At 35.8% G+C, this 19,298-nt stretch overlaps 1 protein-coding gene across 2 annotated transcripts in view; it reads right to left on the minus strand.

The window, feature by feature from the left end:
- The window catches only part of SOS2 (SOS Ras/Rho guanine nucleotide exchange factor 2), a 100,565-nt gene that overhangs the window by 52,848 nt on the left and 28,419 nt on the right, over window positions 1-19,298 (minus strand). For both annotated transcript variants that reach the window (XM_027111177.1, XM_027111178.1), the window contains exons 3-7: window positions 17,531-17,662; window positions 16,433-16,597; window positions 7,543-7,746; window positions 3,228-3,371; window positions 218-328 (exon numbers count right to left, since the gene is read on the minus strand). In XM_027111177.1, the coding sequence (XP_026966978.1) occupies window positions 218-328; window positions 3,228-3,371; window positions 7,543-7,746; window positions 16,433-16,597; window positions 17,531-17,662 (756 nt within the window). The remainder of the gene's footprint in view (window positions 1-217; window positions 329-3,227; window positions 3,372-7,542; window positions 7,747-16,432; window positions 16,598-17,530; window positions 17,663-19,298) is intronic.

Below are 19,298 nucleotides of genomic sequence, written 5' to 3' on the forward strand. Positions count from 1 at the left end.
CTCTACATCTCAGATCCAGAATATGCCAGATTTTTCTAGTCAATCAGTATTTGTGATGGTATTCTATAAAAGGTTCCCACATTAAGGACAAATTGAAAAAACTCAAGACAGAAAACAGAAAACAACCTAGAATAGGCTTACAATTAACAGATTTTGAAGAACTGGTGAAATATTTCTTTAGTTGCTTTATTAAAAATAACATTCAATTTAAGTTTACCTGAAAGTGTAGAGCCACTGCAGGTCTGGCCATCAACTTACTGAAATGTTCATTAAATTTTGGTGAAAGAATATCCTGTGATAATGTTTCATAAGGATCAAATGCTTGTTCCTATTTTTTTTTAAAAAGGAAAACGTGTTAGGTTTAAAAGAACATCTTTTCTACTAATATGGCACAGATTACTTAATGGCAAATTTTTATTTAAGTCCTCCATTAGGTTTCAGAATTTTTTTTATTTCAGGGACAAATAATGACTATGGCTGTAACTTGGAAATGTTCAATAAATGTAAGTAATGACCCTGGGCAATGGATGACAAGAAGCTACTGGTCTTAAGTTAGGTCACTGACTTGTGGTCACAAGTATCAAACTATTAAAATGTGTACGCACATTTACCCCAGATAAACAAAAGGTGTACTTATTAGTAAAATAAGGCCAGGATTTGAAATTTCAGTTAGGTTTACCTAGGTTGAAATGAGTTTACACTGAGGATTATTTTCAAAGGAAGCAAAAAGTGATATTCCCACTGTTTTATCCACTCTCCACTTTTTCAAAATTAGAAAAAGAAAGCGAAGACTAACATACAGTAAACTAACAAAACAGAAACTGCCCATATTTTGTCCATGTTTATACTGAAATAAATTCCTATTATTTTATAATAATCAACATCTCCAATGTTTAGCTAGAACTAAGATTTGTTTCATTTTTGTATGTTAAAAATGCAGTATGTTTTTCAGAAAATAACAAGTGTTGGCAAGGATGCAGAGAAATTGGAACCCTTGTCCACTGCCAGTGGGAATTGCAAAATGGTGTAGCCCCTGTGGAAAACAGTTTGGCAGTTCCTCAAAAAGCTAAACAAAGAATTACCATATGACCCAGCAATTCTACTCCTAAGTATATACTCAAAAGAACTGAAAACAGTGACTCAAACAGATACTCATATGCCAATGTTTACTGTAGCATTATTCACAATAGCCAAAAAGGTGGAAAAAGCACAAGAGTCCATCAACAAATAAACGGATAAACAAAATGTGGTACATACACACAACGGAACATTATTTAGTCACAGAAAGAGAGTTCTGATACATGGTATGACATGGATGAACCTTGAAAACATTATGCTAAGTGAAATAAGCAGACACAAGAGAATATTGTAATGATTCTACCTTTATCAAATATCTAGAATCAGCAAATTCACAGAGACAGAAATAGATTAGCGGTTACCAGGGGTTATGTGGGAGGGAAGAATAGGGAGTTATTACTTAATGAGTAGAGTTTCTGTTTGGGGTGATTAAACAGTTTTGGAAATAGATAGTGGTAATGGTTTATAATACTATGAATTTAATTAATGCTGTTAAACTGTACACTTAAAATGGTTAAAATGGCAAATTTTGTTATATGTTTACCACAAAAATAAAATAAAAATTAGAAAATACATTTTTTAATACATGTTTTTGAACCATGATATCTTTAAGAGTACAACAAGCAACTAGACTACAAATTAATATGCTACGATATCACAATATTAAAAAACTTCAGAGCAAGCCTGAAAATCGCGGTTAGGCATCAGTAACTGAGTATTTCTATACTATCAGTTCCATTGTTTACAAAATGGATGTAATTAAAGTGACTTACATTTTCAGAAAAATTAGGAAGAGATTATAAAACTAGCAAATTTACATGATATGTGAAGAAAGCACTTTTAATACCTGTTTTCCAGAAGAAATAAAAATGGCCAATGAGTATGAAAAGATGTATAACATCATTAGTGTAAAAAAAAAAAGAAAAATCAAAGAACAATGAAATATTGTTTTTTCCTACTAGACTAGCAAAAATTAATGGGGTAATAACTAAAATTAATGGGATAGTGAAGATATGGGTAAAAAGAGGGCCTGCATATACTGGAACTTATCTGGAAGTAAATTTGGCAAAATGTTTCAAAGTTCTAAAAATGTACCTAGTCTTTAGTACCACAATTCCATTTCTAGGACTGCATCCTAAAATAATTACTAGGCTATGAAGGCATTATACAAATATGTTTGTTACAGTATTGTTTACAATAACAAAAAGAACTGAAAAAACCTAGATGCTTAATAATAATAGTTAAAATATAGTGTCTCCATAGAACATAGTACTTTCAGACTTTAAAAGCTGTGTTGAAGTATATTTATTGGCATGGAAAATATTCAAGATATTGAGTGAAAAAAAGCAGGTTATAAAATAGTAAGATCCTATTTTTGTAAACATACACAGGTTTGTATGAATATGTAGACAAATGTTCATAAGGATAAATAAATCTTATAAAGATAACTAATCTCTAGGTATTACAAAATGAAGTTATTTTTGTCTTATTATATTCATCTATATTTTTCTGAATGTTTTTACAATGAGCTACATTATTTTTATAATCATTTGAAGAACAAAAATATGATTTGCACTTTGGGAAAAAAATGTAAACTTACTTTTTCATTTTTGGAAATTATGACTAAAATCCACAAAAGCTAAACAGCTATGGTCAATAAAATTTCTTTTCTTTCACCTTAAATGCACTTGCCATTAAAAAAAAATCTTGGGCTTCCCTGGTGGCGCAGTGGTTGAGAGTCTGCCTGCCGATGCAGGGGACACAGGTTCGTGCCCCGGTCCGGGAAGATCCCACATGCCGCGGAGCGGCTGGGCCCGTGAGCCATGGCCGCTGAGCCTGCGCATCCGGAGCCTGTGCTCCGCAACGGGAGAGGCCGCAACTGTGAGAGGCCCGCAAAAAAAAAAAAAAAAAAAAAAAAAAAAAAAAAAATCTTAAACATTACTAGTCTATCAACTTTTGCTATAAATATTATCATAATTACACTATAAAGTGTCACCATAAAGACAATGTAATTTTAGTTTGCTATTGGTTAAATCATAAGTATTTTTTATAGCAGCCAGCAGTGTCTTCTAATTTTCACAAATAATATCTTACCAATATCTTAATACAGCAGTTAGGACTTTAATGAGAAAACAGTTTTGTAAACTTGCCTCTGCCAAATCTTCAAAACAGCTTCCAGCTAAGGGATGAGGGCTGCTTTCATCAGTCATTTCAACTGTGTCTTCAATTAAACCTAAAAGTTTCACGGTCAATTCATGTATATCTAAAATGTTACTGAAAATCTTTTCGATATCCTAAAAAAAAGGAAGGTTAAGTAAGGCATGTCAGTTTGAGAATTTCATTTAAGAATTACTAAATATAAGTAATGTAAGTGTTAAGGATATTATTTTCACCCAATCACATACCAGTATATTTCAAGACATAAAATATTGAATATATTCCAAATTACAGCAAAAGTCAATCATGAATAAAGAAGAGAAATTTAAAAACCTCTTGGATTAGATTTAGAATTATTGAACAAAACTATATAGAATCTATATTTTCCAGTAAATTTACTGTAAATCTCATATGGTGGATGATTTAAGCAACTCTTTACATAAAGAATTTTGGCATTTGAGTATTTTAAAATTGGCTAAGTGCTAAAAGTCTTGATCAAGGTCTCACAGAGCTGGTTAATGACAAAAGCTGGGATCAAAATGAAGATCTGACTCCTAATCCAGACACAAACTGGTTTCACAATATGTGGCCTGTCTCTTGAATTTGAGGAGGAATTAAAGATTTCATTCAAGCTCTCAGGTGTGACTTTTATCTGGGTTAAAACATGTTAAGTCCTCTGGAAACAAAAAGACCATATGACTGATTATCCAGGTTATGGCCAACTATTTTTATTCACTCTGCATCTTGTAATGAAAGCATCACAGATTAAGGAACCTGACAGACCTGAGTTTGGATCCCGGCCCCACTACTTGCTAGATGAGTGACCCTGGATTAGGACAATAATGACAATTATAACAGTTTACATTTCTTGTTATTATGTTCCAGGCACTACTGTAAGTATTGATTACTTGACATGTAATTTCAAAACAGCCTTATTAGATAGATACTATCATCATCCTCATTTTACGAATGAGGAAACAGGCACAGAGCAGTTAAGTAATTTGCCCAGGGTCACACAGCTGGTATATTAATACCTACCCATAAAGTTCTTAAGAGGATTAAATGACATGATTTCTATAAAATGCTCCTGGCATATATTAGGCCTTCCACAAATGTGAGCTTTCTGAAAACATAGGAGTAGGGCCCAAAGGAGTAAATTAAGATCAAGAGTCATTCATTCTTTTATCAAATATTTACTGAGTTCTATGCTCTGACCTTAGATGGCCCTTTATTTCAAAAGTTTACAGTCTCATCTATGCTGAAAAAATATAGTAGATATAGAGAAAAGGGATTCTCTCTTTCTCTTGATCCTTCAGTATTATAATAAAAATTTTCTATCAAATCAGCACAAATTCAGTGAAAAGAGACCCATAAAAATTAATTCCTGAGGAATGAAAACTGACAGGACACAGAAACGGCAACGAGGATAGTATTAGCTAGCAGCAATTGTTATTAGCTAACAGCATTTGTTAAGCTTTTAATTTTTCACACCACTATAGACAAAACCCAATTATACTGTGGTATAAAAGAACCAAAATTCAAGTTCAACCTCCATAACTTATTATAACTATTTTATGTCAATTTCCTCACCGGTAAGCTAGAAATGATAATACCTGTCCTACCTATCTCAGAGAATTGTTAAGGGTCACACAAAATAGGAGAGTACTTTAAAAAACATAAAATGTTGACTACTTAAGGCAGTGTGTCCAGTAGGAGTTATTATCAAATGTTAAACTAAATATGCATTTTTTAAAAAAGGATAAAAGCCAATTAAAAACACCTTAAGAATGAAAAAGTTAAATCAGGGACTTCCCTGGCAGTCCAGTGGCTAAGACTGCATGCTCCCAATGCAGGGGGCCGGGTTCAATCCCTGGTCAGGGAACTAAATCTCATGTGCCGCAACTAAGAGTTCACATGCCACAACTAAAGATCCCACATGCTGAAACTAAAAGATCCCACATGCCACAACAAAGACCCGGTGCAACCAAATAAATAAATAAATGTTTTAAAAAGAAAAAAAAGCTAAATCAGTTCCTAATCTTAAGCACTCGGCCAGCTGTGTCTGAGCATCACTTCTATTAACCCATGTAATAGTTATTTGGTGGAGGAAGTCAGGAAGTAAGAGAAAAGCCAAATATTTAAAGTGAAAGACACTCAGGGACTTCCCTGGTGGCACAGTGGTTAAGAATCCGCCTGCCAATGCAGGGGACACGGGTTTAAGCCCTGGTCCGGGAAGATCCCACATGCCGCAGAGCAACTAAGCCCGTGCGCCACAACTACTGAAGCCCGTGCACCTAGAGCCTGTGCTCCTCAACAAGAGGAGCCACCGCAATGAGAAGCCTGTGCACCACAACAAAGAGTAGCCTCCGCTCGCCGCAACTAGAGAAAGCCTGCACGCGGCAACGAAGACCCAATGCAGCCAAAAATAAAAAATATAAATAAAAATTTTTAAAGTCATTAAAAAAATAAAGTGAAAGACACTCAGACATCTAAGAAAAAATAGATCACATGAGAAATGAAGGAAAGAAAAATAAATCTAAATTTAACCCCCACCCTCCCCACAAAACAGTATTTGTCTAGCTAGATTCCTTAGAGTGGACTTCAGAACCTAGAGAGGTAGGAAAAACATGGACAAGTCTCCCTGGATCCCCATCCTACTCACCCCATTCCTACGCTGTCTTCCAACAGTGGAGCTCTGCCTTTGCTTATTTGACATTCTGTATAAACTTTTATTCTTCAAAAGTTCCACTAGTAAAACTTTAAACTACACCCGAAAGTACTTACCAAAAGACAGGAAAAAGCATGTCTTTCTTCTCTAGACCATACATTTCTTTCACCATCTTCAAATGAATGACTATAAATCTCAAATACTGCACAGCAGAAAAAGATCTTTTATTTTTAAAATTTTTTATTTTTGGCTGTGTTGGGTCTTCGTTGCTGCGTGCGGGTTTTCTCTAGTTGTGGCAAGCGGGGGCTATTCTTCGTTGCGGTGGCTTTTCTTGTTGCAGAGCATGGGCTCTAGGGTGCGTGGGCTCACTAGTTGTGGCTCACGGGCTCTAGAGCACAGGCTCAGTAGTTGTGGCGCACGGGCTTAGTTGCTCCGTGGCATGTGGGATCTTCCTAGACCAGGGCTCGAACCCGTGTCCCTTGCACTGGCAGGTAGATTCTTAACCACTGAGCCACCAGGGAAGCCCGAAAAAGATTTTATTCCAGTGTAATCCCCCTAATTTTGTGTCTAATTTTCATTGTCACTGCACTTATTATATATTTGTATAACAATTCACATATTAAAAAACACACAATATCCCCAATGTTCATAGCATTATTTACAACTGCCAAGATATGGAAGCAACGTAAGTGTCCCTCAACAGATGAATGGATAAAGAAGATGTGGTATATATACACAATGGAATACTGCTCAGCCATAAGAAAAAAAATGAAATATTGCCATTTGCAGCAACATGGATGGACTTGGAGGGCTAAATGAATTAAGTCAGACAGAGAAAGACAAATATCAAGTATATGCGGAATCTAAAAAATACAACAAACTAGTGAATATAACAAAAAAGAAGCAGACTCACAGGTAAAGAGAACAAACTAGTGGTTACCAGAGGGTGTGGGTGGCAATATTGGGTGAGGGAGTGGGAGGTAAAAATTACTGGGTGTAAGATAGGCTACAAGGATGTACAGCAATTCCCCTACATACGAACGAGTTCCGTTCCGAGAGCAGGTTCGTAAGTCCAATTTGTTCATAAGTCCAACAAAGTCAGCCTAGGTACCGAACTAACACAATCGGCTATACAGTACGGGACTGTAATAGGTTTATAATACTTTTCACACAAATAATACATAAAAAACAAACACAAAATATAAAGAAAACATTTTTAATCTTACAGTACAGTACCTTGAAAAGTACAGTAGTACAGTACAACAGCTGGCATACAGGGGCATGTTTGCATCTTTGAAAGTTTGCAACTTGAAGGTATGTATGTAGGGGACTTACCATATTGCACAACCTGGGGAATATAGCCAATATTTTATAATAACTATAAATGGAGTATAACCTTTAAAACTTGTGAATCACTATGTTGTACACCTTTAATTCATATAATATTGTATATCAACTATACTTCAACAAAAAAATCTGAAAAAAATGAAAAATAGACAAAGCTAAACAACCCCACAATACTATATAAAACAATATTTTTTCTACATACTCATAAAGTATATGAAGTTACTATTTATGATTTTAAGCTACTATATGACTTTTTGGGGTAGACAGAATTTCAAACCCAAAAAGGTACTTACAGAAGGTTTAAACAGGTCTCTGTCAGAAAGAAAAGCTTCTCGAAACACTTTTATGATCATATTTAGTTCCCGTAGATACTGTCTTTCTTCTGCAATTTCAGTTCTGACGAGGTCATAGTAGTTTAATTCACCTGAAGAACTAGGTTCATCTTCACAAAGAGAAACCAAGCCTATGTCATCTTGATCAAACATGTCCATCAAAACCTAAGAAATATAAATCAGTAATGGATAAACTTATTTTCCTTACTGTTATAAGACCATCTCAAAGTACTTGGAATTAAAACATTATTAAACAATGAGAGTTGTGTGTATTACAGGCTAAAATTGTAAGAGAAAATCCAAAATAAGAGAAATATGAAAAGTTGAAGTGAGATAACGTTCAAATGAAACTGGATATGGAGAAATAAATATTTATGAAAATAAGATAAATCTAATAGTGAAATATATATACACATATATGTACATATATACATGTATGTCTGTGTGTATATAAATACAGGTACATACGCACACATAAACATAAAATATATAATAGCAAAAAGAGCACACATTTGGAGAACAACAATCTGAACCAAAATTCCAGTTCTACTACTTACCTGTGATTACAGACAAGTTATTTATTCTTTTGAAAGTCAGATCCCTTATCTGTAAAATGTAACTGATCAAAGAATTCAATGAAGTAATGGACATAAAACGCATACTATTAGGTCTGGCAAACAGTAGGCATTCAAAATGGTAGCTTTTTGTCCTACTGTAAGGATGCTTATGTGCACTTGAGTAGAGTTTAAAGGAGAAAAGTGAAATGATACGCAAAATGTATTAACAGCGTGATGCTTTTCTGATGCATATTCACTACATCAACAACTGCTATTAAGTTCATTTGTTAAAATCAAGCATCTCCTGGAACTTCCCCTGGTGGTCCAGTGGTAAAGAATTCGCCTTACAATGCAGGGGATGCAGTTCCATCCCTGGTCAGGGAACTAAAACCCCACATGCCGCGGGGCTACTAAGCCCATGTGCCACAACTGCTGAGCTTGCCCGCCTCAACTAGCGCCCACGTGCCGTAAAACTACAGAGCCCACGTGCTCTGGAACCCACGCACCATAGCTACAGAGTCTGCGCGTCACAACTAGAGAGAGAAAACCTGCACACCACAACGAAAGATTCCACATGCCTCAATGAAAATCCCATGTGCCACAACTAAGACCCAACGCAGCCAAAAATAAATAAATAATATATAAATCTTAAAAAAAAAATCAAGCACTCTACAAATGCTTAAATTGCTATAGTGACAATTTCCCCTTTCAGAAAATAGTGAAGATTGCTACTATGTTTTTAAGTCAACCAACAGGCAAGAACTAGCTGTATATCAAAAGCAATAGGAAAAAGGTGACCATACTTCTTAGAATTAAAAATAGTTTTAAAAGAAAAGAAAAATTGGACCTACTTAATTATATACTCCAGACTGACTGAAAACTACTTTCTTAGAGTTTAGGGGAAAAAAAAGGCACAATCCCAAAAAGGAAGCTCCAGAAAGTAAAACAATTTCAAGGGGATGAGAGGAAATTCTAACAATACAGTATGAGATATTCATTCATTCATTCTCAAAAACATCTATTGATCACCAGAAATTGTGCCAGATGTTAGTAAGACACAGCAATATGCAAAATAAACATGAACCTTGCCCTCCTGATCTTCTTTTAAATCTAACTCAAAAATATTTCTTAAATCTGGTCAATTCTCTCCATTCCCCTCCATGCTTCAAATCAGACTATTAAGCAATCACATCTATTAAAAGGTCTTACAATATGATCTCCCTGCCACTGGTTTCTTCCCAGCCCCATTTTCAACGACACTGGATTTCATTGCTTTCAGCACACAATTCTAATTTCATGAAGATAAAGGCCATTCACAATCTAATCCCAGCCCACTTCCCTAGCCTCATCTCCTGTGATACTTTAAAATCCATCTTCTCCTCATTGCCCCCACCTCCACGAAACTTACCCTCCTGCCATCATTACCTCTGATTCCCAGCCACATTAGACCTTTGAAGAAACCACTGGGGCTGCACAGAGAATTAGCTAATGAAATCTGATTTTAAGCAGACAAAACAGAAGGTATGACACAGAACAGTCTTCTCTTCCCCACCAGAGATACTTTTAAAGTAGTCTGTACTTGCTCTAATTTCTTACTTCTCAAGCTCACTACTCTATTGAAACTGCTCTCACTAATGACCTTTAAATATCTTTTTGTTTTCTCTAGTTATTAACACAGCTGACCAGAACTTCTTAAAACTTTCTCTTCCCTTGGCTTCTCATACACCATTCGGTCAGTGAGGCCTCCTTCTCTACTACTCACCTTTTCCAACATCCACTGCAGGGTTCCATTTTTGGAACTGTTTTGGTCACACAACACCCAAAATCCCGAATGTAAGCTATAGGAGTCAGGTAGATAATATCATGTTAATACATAAGAAGAGGTGATGGGGAATGTGGCAAACTAGAAGGTGCATGCACCTAAAGAAGAAAGGCACTGTTCAATGCCAACTATTCTGTCAGGCCTTTTCATTTTCTTTTCTCAAGAAGAGTCTGGAATATAGATTTTATGAAGAATTTTCATATTTGTAAATATAAACAGACTGCAAATAATTCAAAATTTTAAGAAATAAACCTGGAGTCCTTATTCACTATCAGGCCACCAATCTGAAACATCTACTATACTTCCTCCTGAGTGAGCTCATCTTCTTAAACGATTTTCAGTTACTAGATAATAACTCCCTAAACATTTATCTCAGCATCTCTTTGGACCCTAGGCAAGTGTTACCAGAAGCTTGCTAGATATCTCTGTCTGACAAACCTATACATGTACACTCTACTCCAGAATCACTAATCACAGCATCATCTCCTTGGCTGTCATAGCTAGAAAACTTGTCACTACCCTAGACTTAACACGTCTCCAACTTCCACACCAAATCAGTCCCCAAATCCTGTTAACTCCAACTCAGAAACAGCTCTTAAATCTCATCAGTTCCTTCTATTCTCCTGTCTAGAATGTCTGCTCCTACTTCTCTTTCCTTCCAACCCTCACATTTATTCATCTGATAAATCCCTAGCCATTTTCATCACTTAGCTAAAATATAATTGTCTTTGTATAGCTTTTCCCAACTCTCCCTGAACTCTATCAAAATCTTTTCCATTGGCTTCAGTCCTCCATTAGCAATTCTCTCTCTTTTCTATATAAGCACCTAATTTATATTAACATTTCTAAGGATAAGAGCCATGATTTCATCTTAAAATCCACAGTATTTGATACGCAGTAAATGCACAAAAGATACTTACTTAAAGAGCATATATGTAGGGCTTCCCTGGTGGCGCAGTGGTTAAGAATCTGTCTGCCAATGCAGGAGACACGGGTTCGAGCTCTGGTCTGGGAAGACCCCACATGCCGTGGAGCAACTAAGCCAGTGCGCCACAGCTACTGAGCCTGCGCGCCACAACTACTGCGTGCCTAGAGCCCACGCTGTGCAACAAGAGAAGCCACCACAATGAGAAGCCCGTGCACCACAACAAAGAGGAGCCCCTGCTCGCCGCAACTAGAGAAAGCCCACACGCAGCAATGAAGACCCAACGCAGCCATAAATAAATATATATATATATATTTTAAAAAAAGAGCACATATGCATTTTATGTTTGTAAACTGTTAGACTTGTAATGAAAGGCTAAAGCCCAAGTGAGTTAAAGATCAGAATAAACGTTAGGACAATAAAAGCATTTTTTTGGTCATGTTCCAAACAATAAAGGAGAATTGGTTCTTGGAACAGATGGAGTAATATTACAACAAAAGAAAAAATACAGAAGAACTCAACTTCTATAACACCTGGGCTCACAGAAATAAACTTCTTCAGAGCAGCTTTGTGCTCTCTTACTCTCTCTTGCCTTTCTTAAACATGAATTTTCCTCTTAAGCATGTATGTTCTATTTTTCCAGTCTGAATATTATTTTCCTTAATAGTTACAAGTATATTAGGGGTTGAGCTCTAAAATTCCTTCCTATGACCATCTAACTATTCTCAGCAATCTTTGATGTGCCAGAATACATCATATAGTCAAATGCTGCTTTTATTTTTAAGTGTAGAAAAAAGGCTGGTTCTCAAGTTCTCTATCAAATTATACGACCTTGTCTAGGAAATTACACAGATCCCTAGAAAGCATTTATTTGAATAGTTTATTAAACAGATGGTTTGTGAGCTCTTGAAATAGTGATCACAGGAAATCAGTTTAGGTTTACTAAGACCACACCATGTCACACTAATCTCATTAATCCATTCACATGACTAGTCCCACAAATAAAGTCATCTGTATCTTAGCTAAACCTAGGACAGTGTCTCATGACAAACTTGGAATCACAGTAGAAAAAGATGGGCAGGGGACTTCCCTGGTGATCCAGTGGTTACGACTCTGCACTCCCAATGCAGGGGGCCCGGGTTCAATCCCTGGTCAGGGAACTAGATCCAGCATGCCGCAACTAAGAGCCCGCAGGCGGCAACAAAGACCTGGCATGCTGCAAGTAAGACCTGGCTCAGCCAAATAAATAAATAAATAAATGTTAAAGAAAAAGAAAGAAAAGAAAAGGATGGGCAAACTACACCCCATAGGCCACAGTGAGCCCACTGTCCTTTATGTAAATAAAGTTTTACTAGAACGCAGCCCACACTCATTGGTTTATGGCTTCCTTTCTGCTACAAAGGCAAAGATGAGTAGTTCTAAGAAAGACGTATAGCCTACAAAGCCTAAAATATTCAGCCACCCATCTGGTCCTTTACAGGTAAAGTTTGCTGACCCCTGAATTAGACAAAGAGGTAAAACAGTAGCTGACGAAAAGGCCATAGTGAAAAAAAGTGGTCATTTATTAACCTGGAAGGATGCCTCTAATAACATACATAAGAAGTCTCATCTCTTAAACTTTTCCAATATTTTTAACAAATAATTCCAACTAAAACAAACTAAGTTTCTCAGACTGGCATATATTACAAAAAGCTGGTATGATATCTACAATGATGAGTGACAAAATTCGATTTTTATAGTATCTTGATATGCTAGAGCATAGTCTCAGTAACATTACGGTTTTATAGAGAAAAACTTGAGTTCAAATTTAGATGAAAAAATATCAACAGCACAAGTTGTAAGAAATCAAAGATATAAGAGTATCTCATGTGGAAAGTCCCAGGGAGCTGAAACATCTGCAAATTCATTAAGCAAACAGAGTGATATGTGTGCCCAAAAAAGTTAATGCTGAAATTATAAAAGAACAGCATATAGAATAAAGGAGGTGAGCCTTTCATTGTACTCTGTGTTGGTCAGACCAAATCTAGACTGTTGTCTTTAGTTTTAGAAATCAGTGTAAGAGCAATGCAATAATGAGATCTGAAAATCATGTCACAAAAAGATTGGTTTTCAAAGTCTCAAAAGGTAAAATTTTAGTACATGGAAAAAAGCTTTAAATAACAGAATGACTTATTCTGAAAAACAGTTTGGTCTTATCTAATGTAGTCCAGAAAAGAGATTAGAATTAGTGAATGAAAGTTAATAGGAAATTCAGATGCAAACTATTGTACATAGTATGGATAAACAACAAGGTCATACTGTATAGCACAGGGAACTATTGATATATTCAATATCCTGTGATAAACCTGTGTGGATTGGTCTCTTGTAATTCTGAGACTGTGTAATTGTTTAGAATTTAACTACTTTCGCCTTTAAAAAGAGTCATGGAAAAGGTAACTGACTCATATGGAATAAAGTCTCTCCTTCCCACAGTCCCTCAATAATCCTGTACAAGGCCACTGTTTGAGGGCAGGGGGAGGGGAGGAATAGGGCAAATAAGGTAGGAATCCCTACCCGAGGGTGTGAGGAAAAGGTGAGGGGGCCCGCCTCAGCGTGCTAGCTCCTGAGAGGAGTAGGGAGGGTGTTTACTGGGGGCGGGGGGTGGGGGCTCACAACCTGGCACAAGACGTTGGAGATCATTCGGAGTAAAGAGACTATCCATATGATAGGGCAGCTTGATTCACAGTGCTGGAGCCCTCGTGGATAAGAAGGGTGGACCAGCAGCAGCAGTGGTGCAACATGGGATTGTCAGAACTTGAGTGGAGTATGGAGAATGTATACAGAGAAGAAGGGTTTCTATGCCAAAATAGGGTGCCTACACCAGTGGGGGGAGAGAGGCCTGCTGGGAGACTGGTCACATACAGAAGGATTGATCAAATAAATAAATGTATTAAGAAAAACAGGAGCCAGGTTTCTCACTATCAGATAAGGGAGTTACAAGTGTAAAAAGGGGAGGCTAAAATGAATCCTGTGGTGTTGAATGTGGATTGAAGAGATCTGTGAACTTATATAAAGATAGATGAGAAATAAATATAAATGTGTATGTATATATGTATACACAAAAACACACACACACACACTCCCTAGTTCTGCCCTCTAAGAGACCAGAGCAGTGACACTCCAATATCAATGAGCTCATCTAGCACGAAGATCTTGGTTTCTAAATACCATTCTCACTAAAAGGAACCAGGATTTTTTAGAAACCAACTAATTCCAGGCTTGAGCAGCAGGTAAAGAACAAGTTGAACCTGGAGCATCTTGTGTCAAAAGAATGTGTTCAAAGAATGATAGGGACAGAGAAGCCAAATTGAAGGAATTCCCATTGGCCAAATCTGAGACAATCTGAATATTAAATAATGAAGTGACAGGTTATGTTCCACTGAATAAGAATCAATGAGTCCATATTAAAATAAACAAAATAAATAAATTTAACCTGTGATGAGGAACAAGATATTTACATAGCCTTAAAATATTCCACAAAATATTTATTAATTACAAAAGGGAAAGGAGTCCTTTAAAGTAGAGAAGCCTAGAGGATGAACCCTTAATCAAGTGATCAAAGTGACTATCACTAGTAATGGGTTACAGTGAAATTGTATGTTGTGTAAGAAAATGCAATGAGAAGAACTCCTATGATATTCCTGCCACAGATCCATAACCTAAATCTTATCAAGAGAAAACATCAGAAAAAACTAAAGGAAGGGGCATTTTAAACATTAACAGGTATAATCCTTAAAAACGTCACGGTCATAAAAGTTAAGGAAGAATGAAGAACTGTTCCAGAATGAACAAGGAGAAAAAAGATGCCTGACTACTAGACACAGCACGTGATTCTGAACTGGATCATTTTGCTCTAAAGGACATCACCGGGACAAGTGGCAAAACTTGAACGGGGTCTAAGGATTACATAATATAATGTATCCACATTCATTTCCTGGATTTTGATTGTCATACCGTGGTTATGCAGGAAAATGTTTTTGTTTGTAGGACACACTAAACTATGTTGGCAACCTACTCTCAAGGGGTTTAAGGTACAGGGGAGTATTTTTATTGTACATACAACTTTTCTAAAAGTCTGAGCTAGAAACAAAGTTAAAAAAACCATGTAATCATTTTTTTCATTTTTTCAGAAGTCAAAATAGAAATAACAAGGAATTTCTACTATGAAATTTAAGTGAAAAATCATTTTTGGGACTACAGCATAGTACAATCACTCTCAATCATAACTGCACATCAGAATCACCTGTGATAGTTTCAAAAATTTTGAAAATTCTGATGCTTAGAGGCCCATCCCAGGCCAAGTAAATCAGCTCTGGGGGTGAATGCAGGCATCAGTATTCTCTACAAGCTTTCTGGTAATTCTGATGTGCAAAGTGGAGAACCACTGGCATGTGCCAGGTCCTGGGGTAATTCACCCTTAGAGGTCTAGTTCAGGTATCTTCTCTATGAAATGTTCCTGGTCCCCCCTATGCCAGAGTTACTCACTTTCTCCACCACCTTTGATTTATTTGTATAATAGTTTTAATTACATTGTGCTGCCATTATTTGGTTATAATACTTTTATTTCCCACTAAAATAAATTCCTTCTAACACAGGGATTGCTGATTTGTTCACTGCTGTATTTTCAATGCTCAGGACAGTGACTGACACATAAGAGGTACTCAAAAATGTTGATTTAAAAAGTAAGAAAAAAAGGAGGGAAAGTGGGAAGGGAAGAAAAGGAGGAGAGAGGAAAATAAAGAAATGACTCAATTTCTTTCCTCAGTAGCTTACAGCCAGGAAGAAGATAAGTAACAAAAAAATTATCAAAAGGAAGTAACTCTGGTATGGCAAAGTCTTCTCTCTACCTGTGCCCCAATGACCCATGCTGTGAAATCAAAGCATGTTTTTCAAAATTACTTCTTAAACGTATTTGAATATTCTGTATTTATTCTCTTTCTTAAAATACAAAACTCAAACTACTTTTCTTAAACTGGTTTGAGGCTTTGGATGTTTTTTCCTGTAGGTAAAAAATTCTTGCTGGAAAAAGAGAGATTCTCATCCTGTCACATGCTAAAAAACCCGGAAATATCATTGTTAGTCTGTAAAGCCACCACTTTTCTGTCTTCCAACACCAGTCACTATAAAAATCACTAATATAATCATGTATTAAAAAACAAAGGTATAGGGCTTCCCTGGTGGCGCAGTGGTTGAGAGTCCACCTGCCGATGCGGGGGACATGGGTTTGTGCCCTGGTCCGGGAAGATCCCACATGCCGCAGAGCAGCTAGGCCCGTGAGCCATGGCCGCTGAGCCTGCGCGTCCGGAGCCTGTGCTCCGCAACGGGAGAGGCCACAGCAGTGAGAGGCCCGCATACCTCAAAAAAAAAAAAAATGTGTGTATATATATACATATACATATATATATATATATATATATATATATATATATATATATATAAAAAACAGAGGTATAAGTGACATATAGTCTCTATCATTCAGGTTAAGTTTAAATACCTTTTAACACTTACCTTATCTGCACACATTGACACTTTAATGTCCTGTTGGGATATTTCATAATGTCGGATATTAAAAACATAATTACCAGCCAATTTCAAAATATCAGCTGAGATATACTCTAGTACAGCCACAATATATAGGGACACATGGTAGTCCACTTTGTACCCTAAAACTTCCTGCGGAAAAAATAAACAATTTAATTCCAAAAAATGGCAGCACTGTCAAGTAGCAGTTAAGCACTTAAAAATTTTATTTAACATTCTTGCTTATAAAGAACTTTCTGTAAACCAAATATCTAAACTCAAAGGTACCACAGGATATAAAATGAGCTGTTGGCTCAGTATCAGGGTTTCTTTTTGTCTCTCTCTTTTTTTAAGAGACACGTAATCTAACAAATCTGCCTTCAGTATCAAACAAGAAGAGATGATTGATTCTAAGACAGAAATCTTGGACTGGACTTCCCTGAAAACCTCTTGATACATTATCTGAAACCCATCTGATAAGTATCTGCTATCTTCAAGGATCTTGCTTTAACTAATATCCCCAAATTACAATGGTTTCTACTAAGGGGAGGATGTGTGTGTGTGTGTGTGTTGGGTGGGGGGAGGGGGAGTCTTGAAATTGCTACCAAATAGTATTCAAATCCATGTACACCAATTATTTTCTACAGACTAAATAATATTCCCTAGACAACTTTTCTAACGTATAGAAAAATATCTGTGATAAATACAGATTTAAAAACAGTTCTGAACTCACAGGAGCTTTCGCATTATATATTTTATTAATCAACAAAAAGCTGGAAGTCAATCAGGGGTAGCCATCATTAGAAGATGCCACAAAGATGCATTATTTCTTATCATTAACCTTTAATATTATTTGAAAAGCAATATGATTTCATCAAAGCATACTTCTTTTTGTTTTTTACACATATTAAGAAACATATATATGCAGGTATGTGTATAAATAAGTGTACACACACTCAAGTGCACATACACAATAAGACCATGCTATATAAATACACAAATACTATATAAAGTATTATTTGTTAAAAATAACCTCCCCAATGCTTTTTTGTGTCTGTTTTTTGTTTGTTTGCTTGTCTGTTCTACCTTCAATGAAGGATGGATTTTGTCCACAGGCAGTAAGAGAGGATTTCTTCGTTTTCGTTTCTCTATGGCAGACTGTGCATCAGCAATAGCCCATTTATCAATTGGATGAGGAAAGGTCTTTTGAACTCGTTCCTGTTCAGATCACAGCAGAACTACTGTTAATAGAAGTGCTCATGAACAGAAAATTCATACAAAATTAAACTTTATCATCATCCATAACACCAGCAGCTAATAGTAACATAGCATATTCTGATTCCTGCAATAAATGAAATTTTTTTGTTTAAAAAAAAAAGATCAACATGCTATCAAGATTCTTCCACATAATTCCCATGGGTGAGGAAAAAGGTGAGGTTTAAACAGAAAGCTTTAAGTGTAAGCATAATTAAGATAAAATGGAAAAAGGAAAAAGTAATAATATTAGGGGAGATTAAAGCAAACATAAAATACTCTATCAGTGATTTTAAGGTCAAGGTTTCTAGGGTTAAAACTGTTTACCTAGCAGAAGTTAACTCATTATTAATAATTACTATGCAGTCTCTCTCCTGCTAATCTCAGAGCTTTATAGAGAAGAATTTTAAAAGAAGAAATATCATGTACCTCTTAAAGGATCAAGTGTGTGGCAGAGCTCAGAATGGTTTAAAGAAATATATCTCTTGGCAAAAACAATCCAAGCCTTTTACGTTACTATTTTGTTCATCTAATCTTAAATGTAACCAGTAATTGGCATGAATAATGAAAAGTAATGATAACTGAATGAAACTCCAATTTAGCAGGATTTCCTATTTTTAAAATTATATTCTCAGCTTCTAACATATTTAGCTTCTGAAAAGTATACTTTTATTATATTTACTTATGTCCAATTCTTACAGCAGAGAACAGGGAAACAAATGCTTTAATTCCGAGAGTCCCTGAAAATCTTAATAGGTCTATTACTCCAAATTAAGATTATCCCTACACTGGAAGTTGTTGCCTTGTTATAGAAACAATCTTCAAAAGAAAGGTGATATAAACAGTATAATGCCAAAGTAACTTTTAAAAGCTATACTGACGGATATTTCTAAAACTCTAGAAATACTCCCATGTAACTGAGCCAAAACAAATATTTCAGCTCTGAATTACACACGATCTTTTAGAGGTATATGTAGGTATATATATACTTTTAATCAATGAGTAAAATGTTTATTCTATACTAGTCCTTTATTGAGGTAATATTTATATGCAGTAAAATGTACAGATCTTAAGTGTACCATTGAATGAGTTTTGAAAAATGCTTACATCTGTATAAGCATCACCCTAATCAAGATTACAGAAAACTTCTATCATCTTAATCTCACCCTTCATAGGCAGCCACCATCCTGATTTCTATCACCATTACTTTTAGCTATTTCTGATTTTTATGTAACTGGAATCATATAATACATACTCTCTGGGGTATGTCTCATTTTGCTCTATATAATATCTGTGGATTGTAGCTATGTTATTGCGTATACCAATAGTGCATTCTTTCAGTTTACAATACTACTAAGTAGTATTCCATTTTATGAATCTATCACAATTTGTTTTCCCATTCTCTTGTAGATGGAAACTTTAGTTGTTTCTGATTTTTGCCTATTATGAATAAAACTGCTTGGCTATTCATGTATAAGTCTCTTTGTGAAGATATATTTCCATTTCTCTAGGGTTGAATACCCAGGGGTAAAATTGCTGGGTCATAGGCTAGATATATATTTAACTATAAGAAACTGCAAAACAATTTTCCAAAGTACTT

The sequence above is a fragment of the Aethalodelphis obliquidens genome, unplaced genomic scaffold (assembly GCF_003676395.1).
Source record: "Aethalodelphis obliquidens isolate GAN/ISIS:26980383/991018 unplaced genomic scaffold, ASM367639v1 scaffold10, whole genome shotgun sequence".
NCBI classification, from domain to species: Eukaryota; Metazoa; Chordata; class Mammalia; order Artiodactyla; family Delphinidae; genus Aethalodelphis; species Aethalodelphis obliquidens.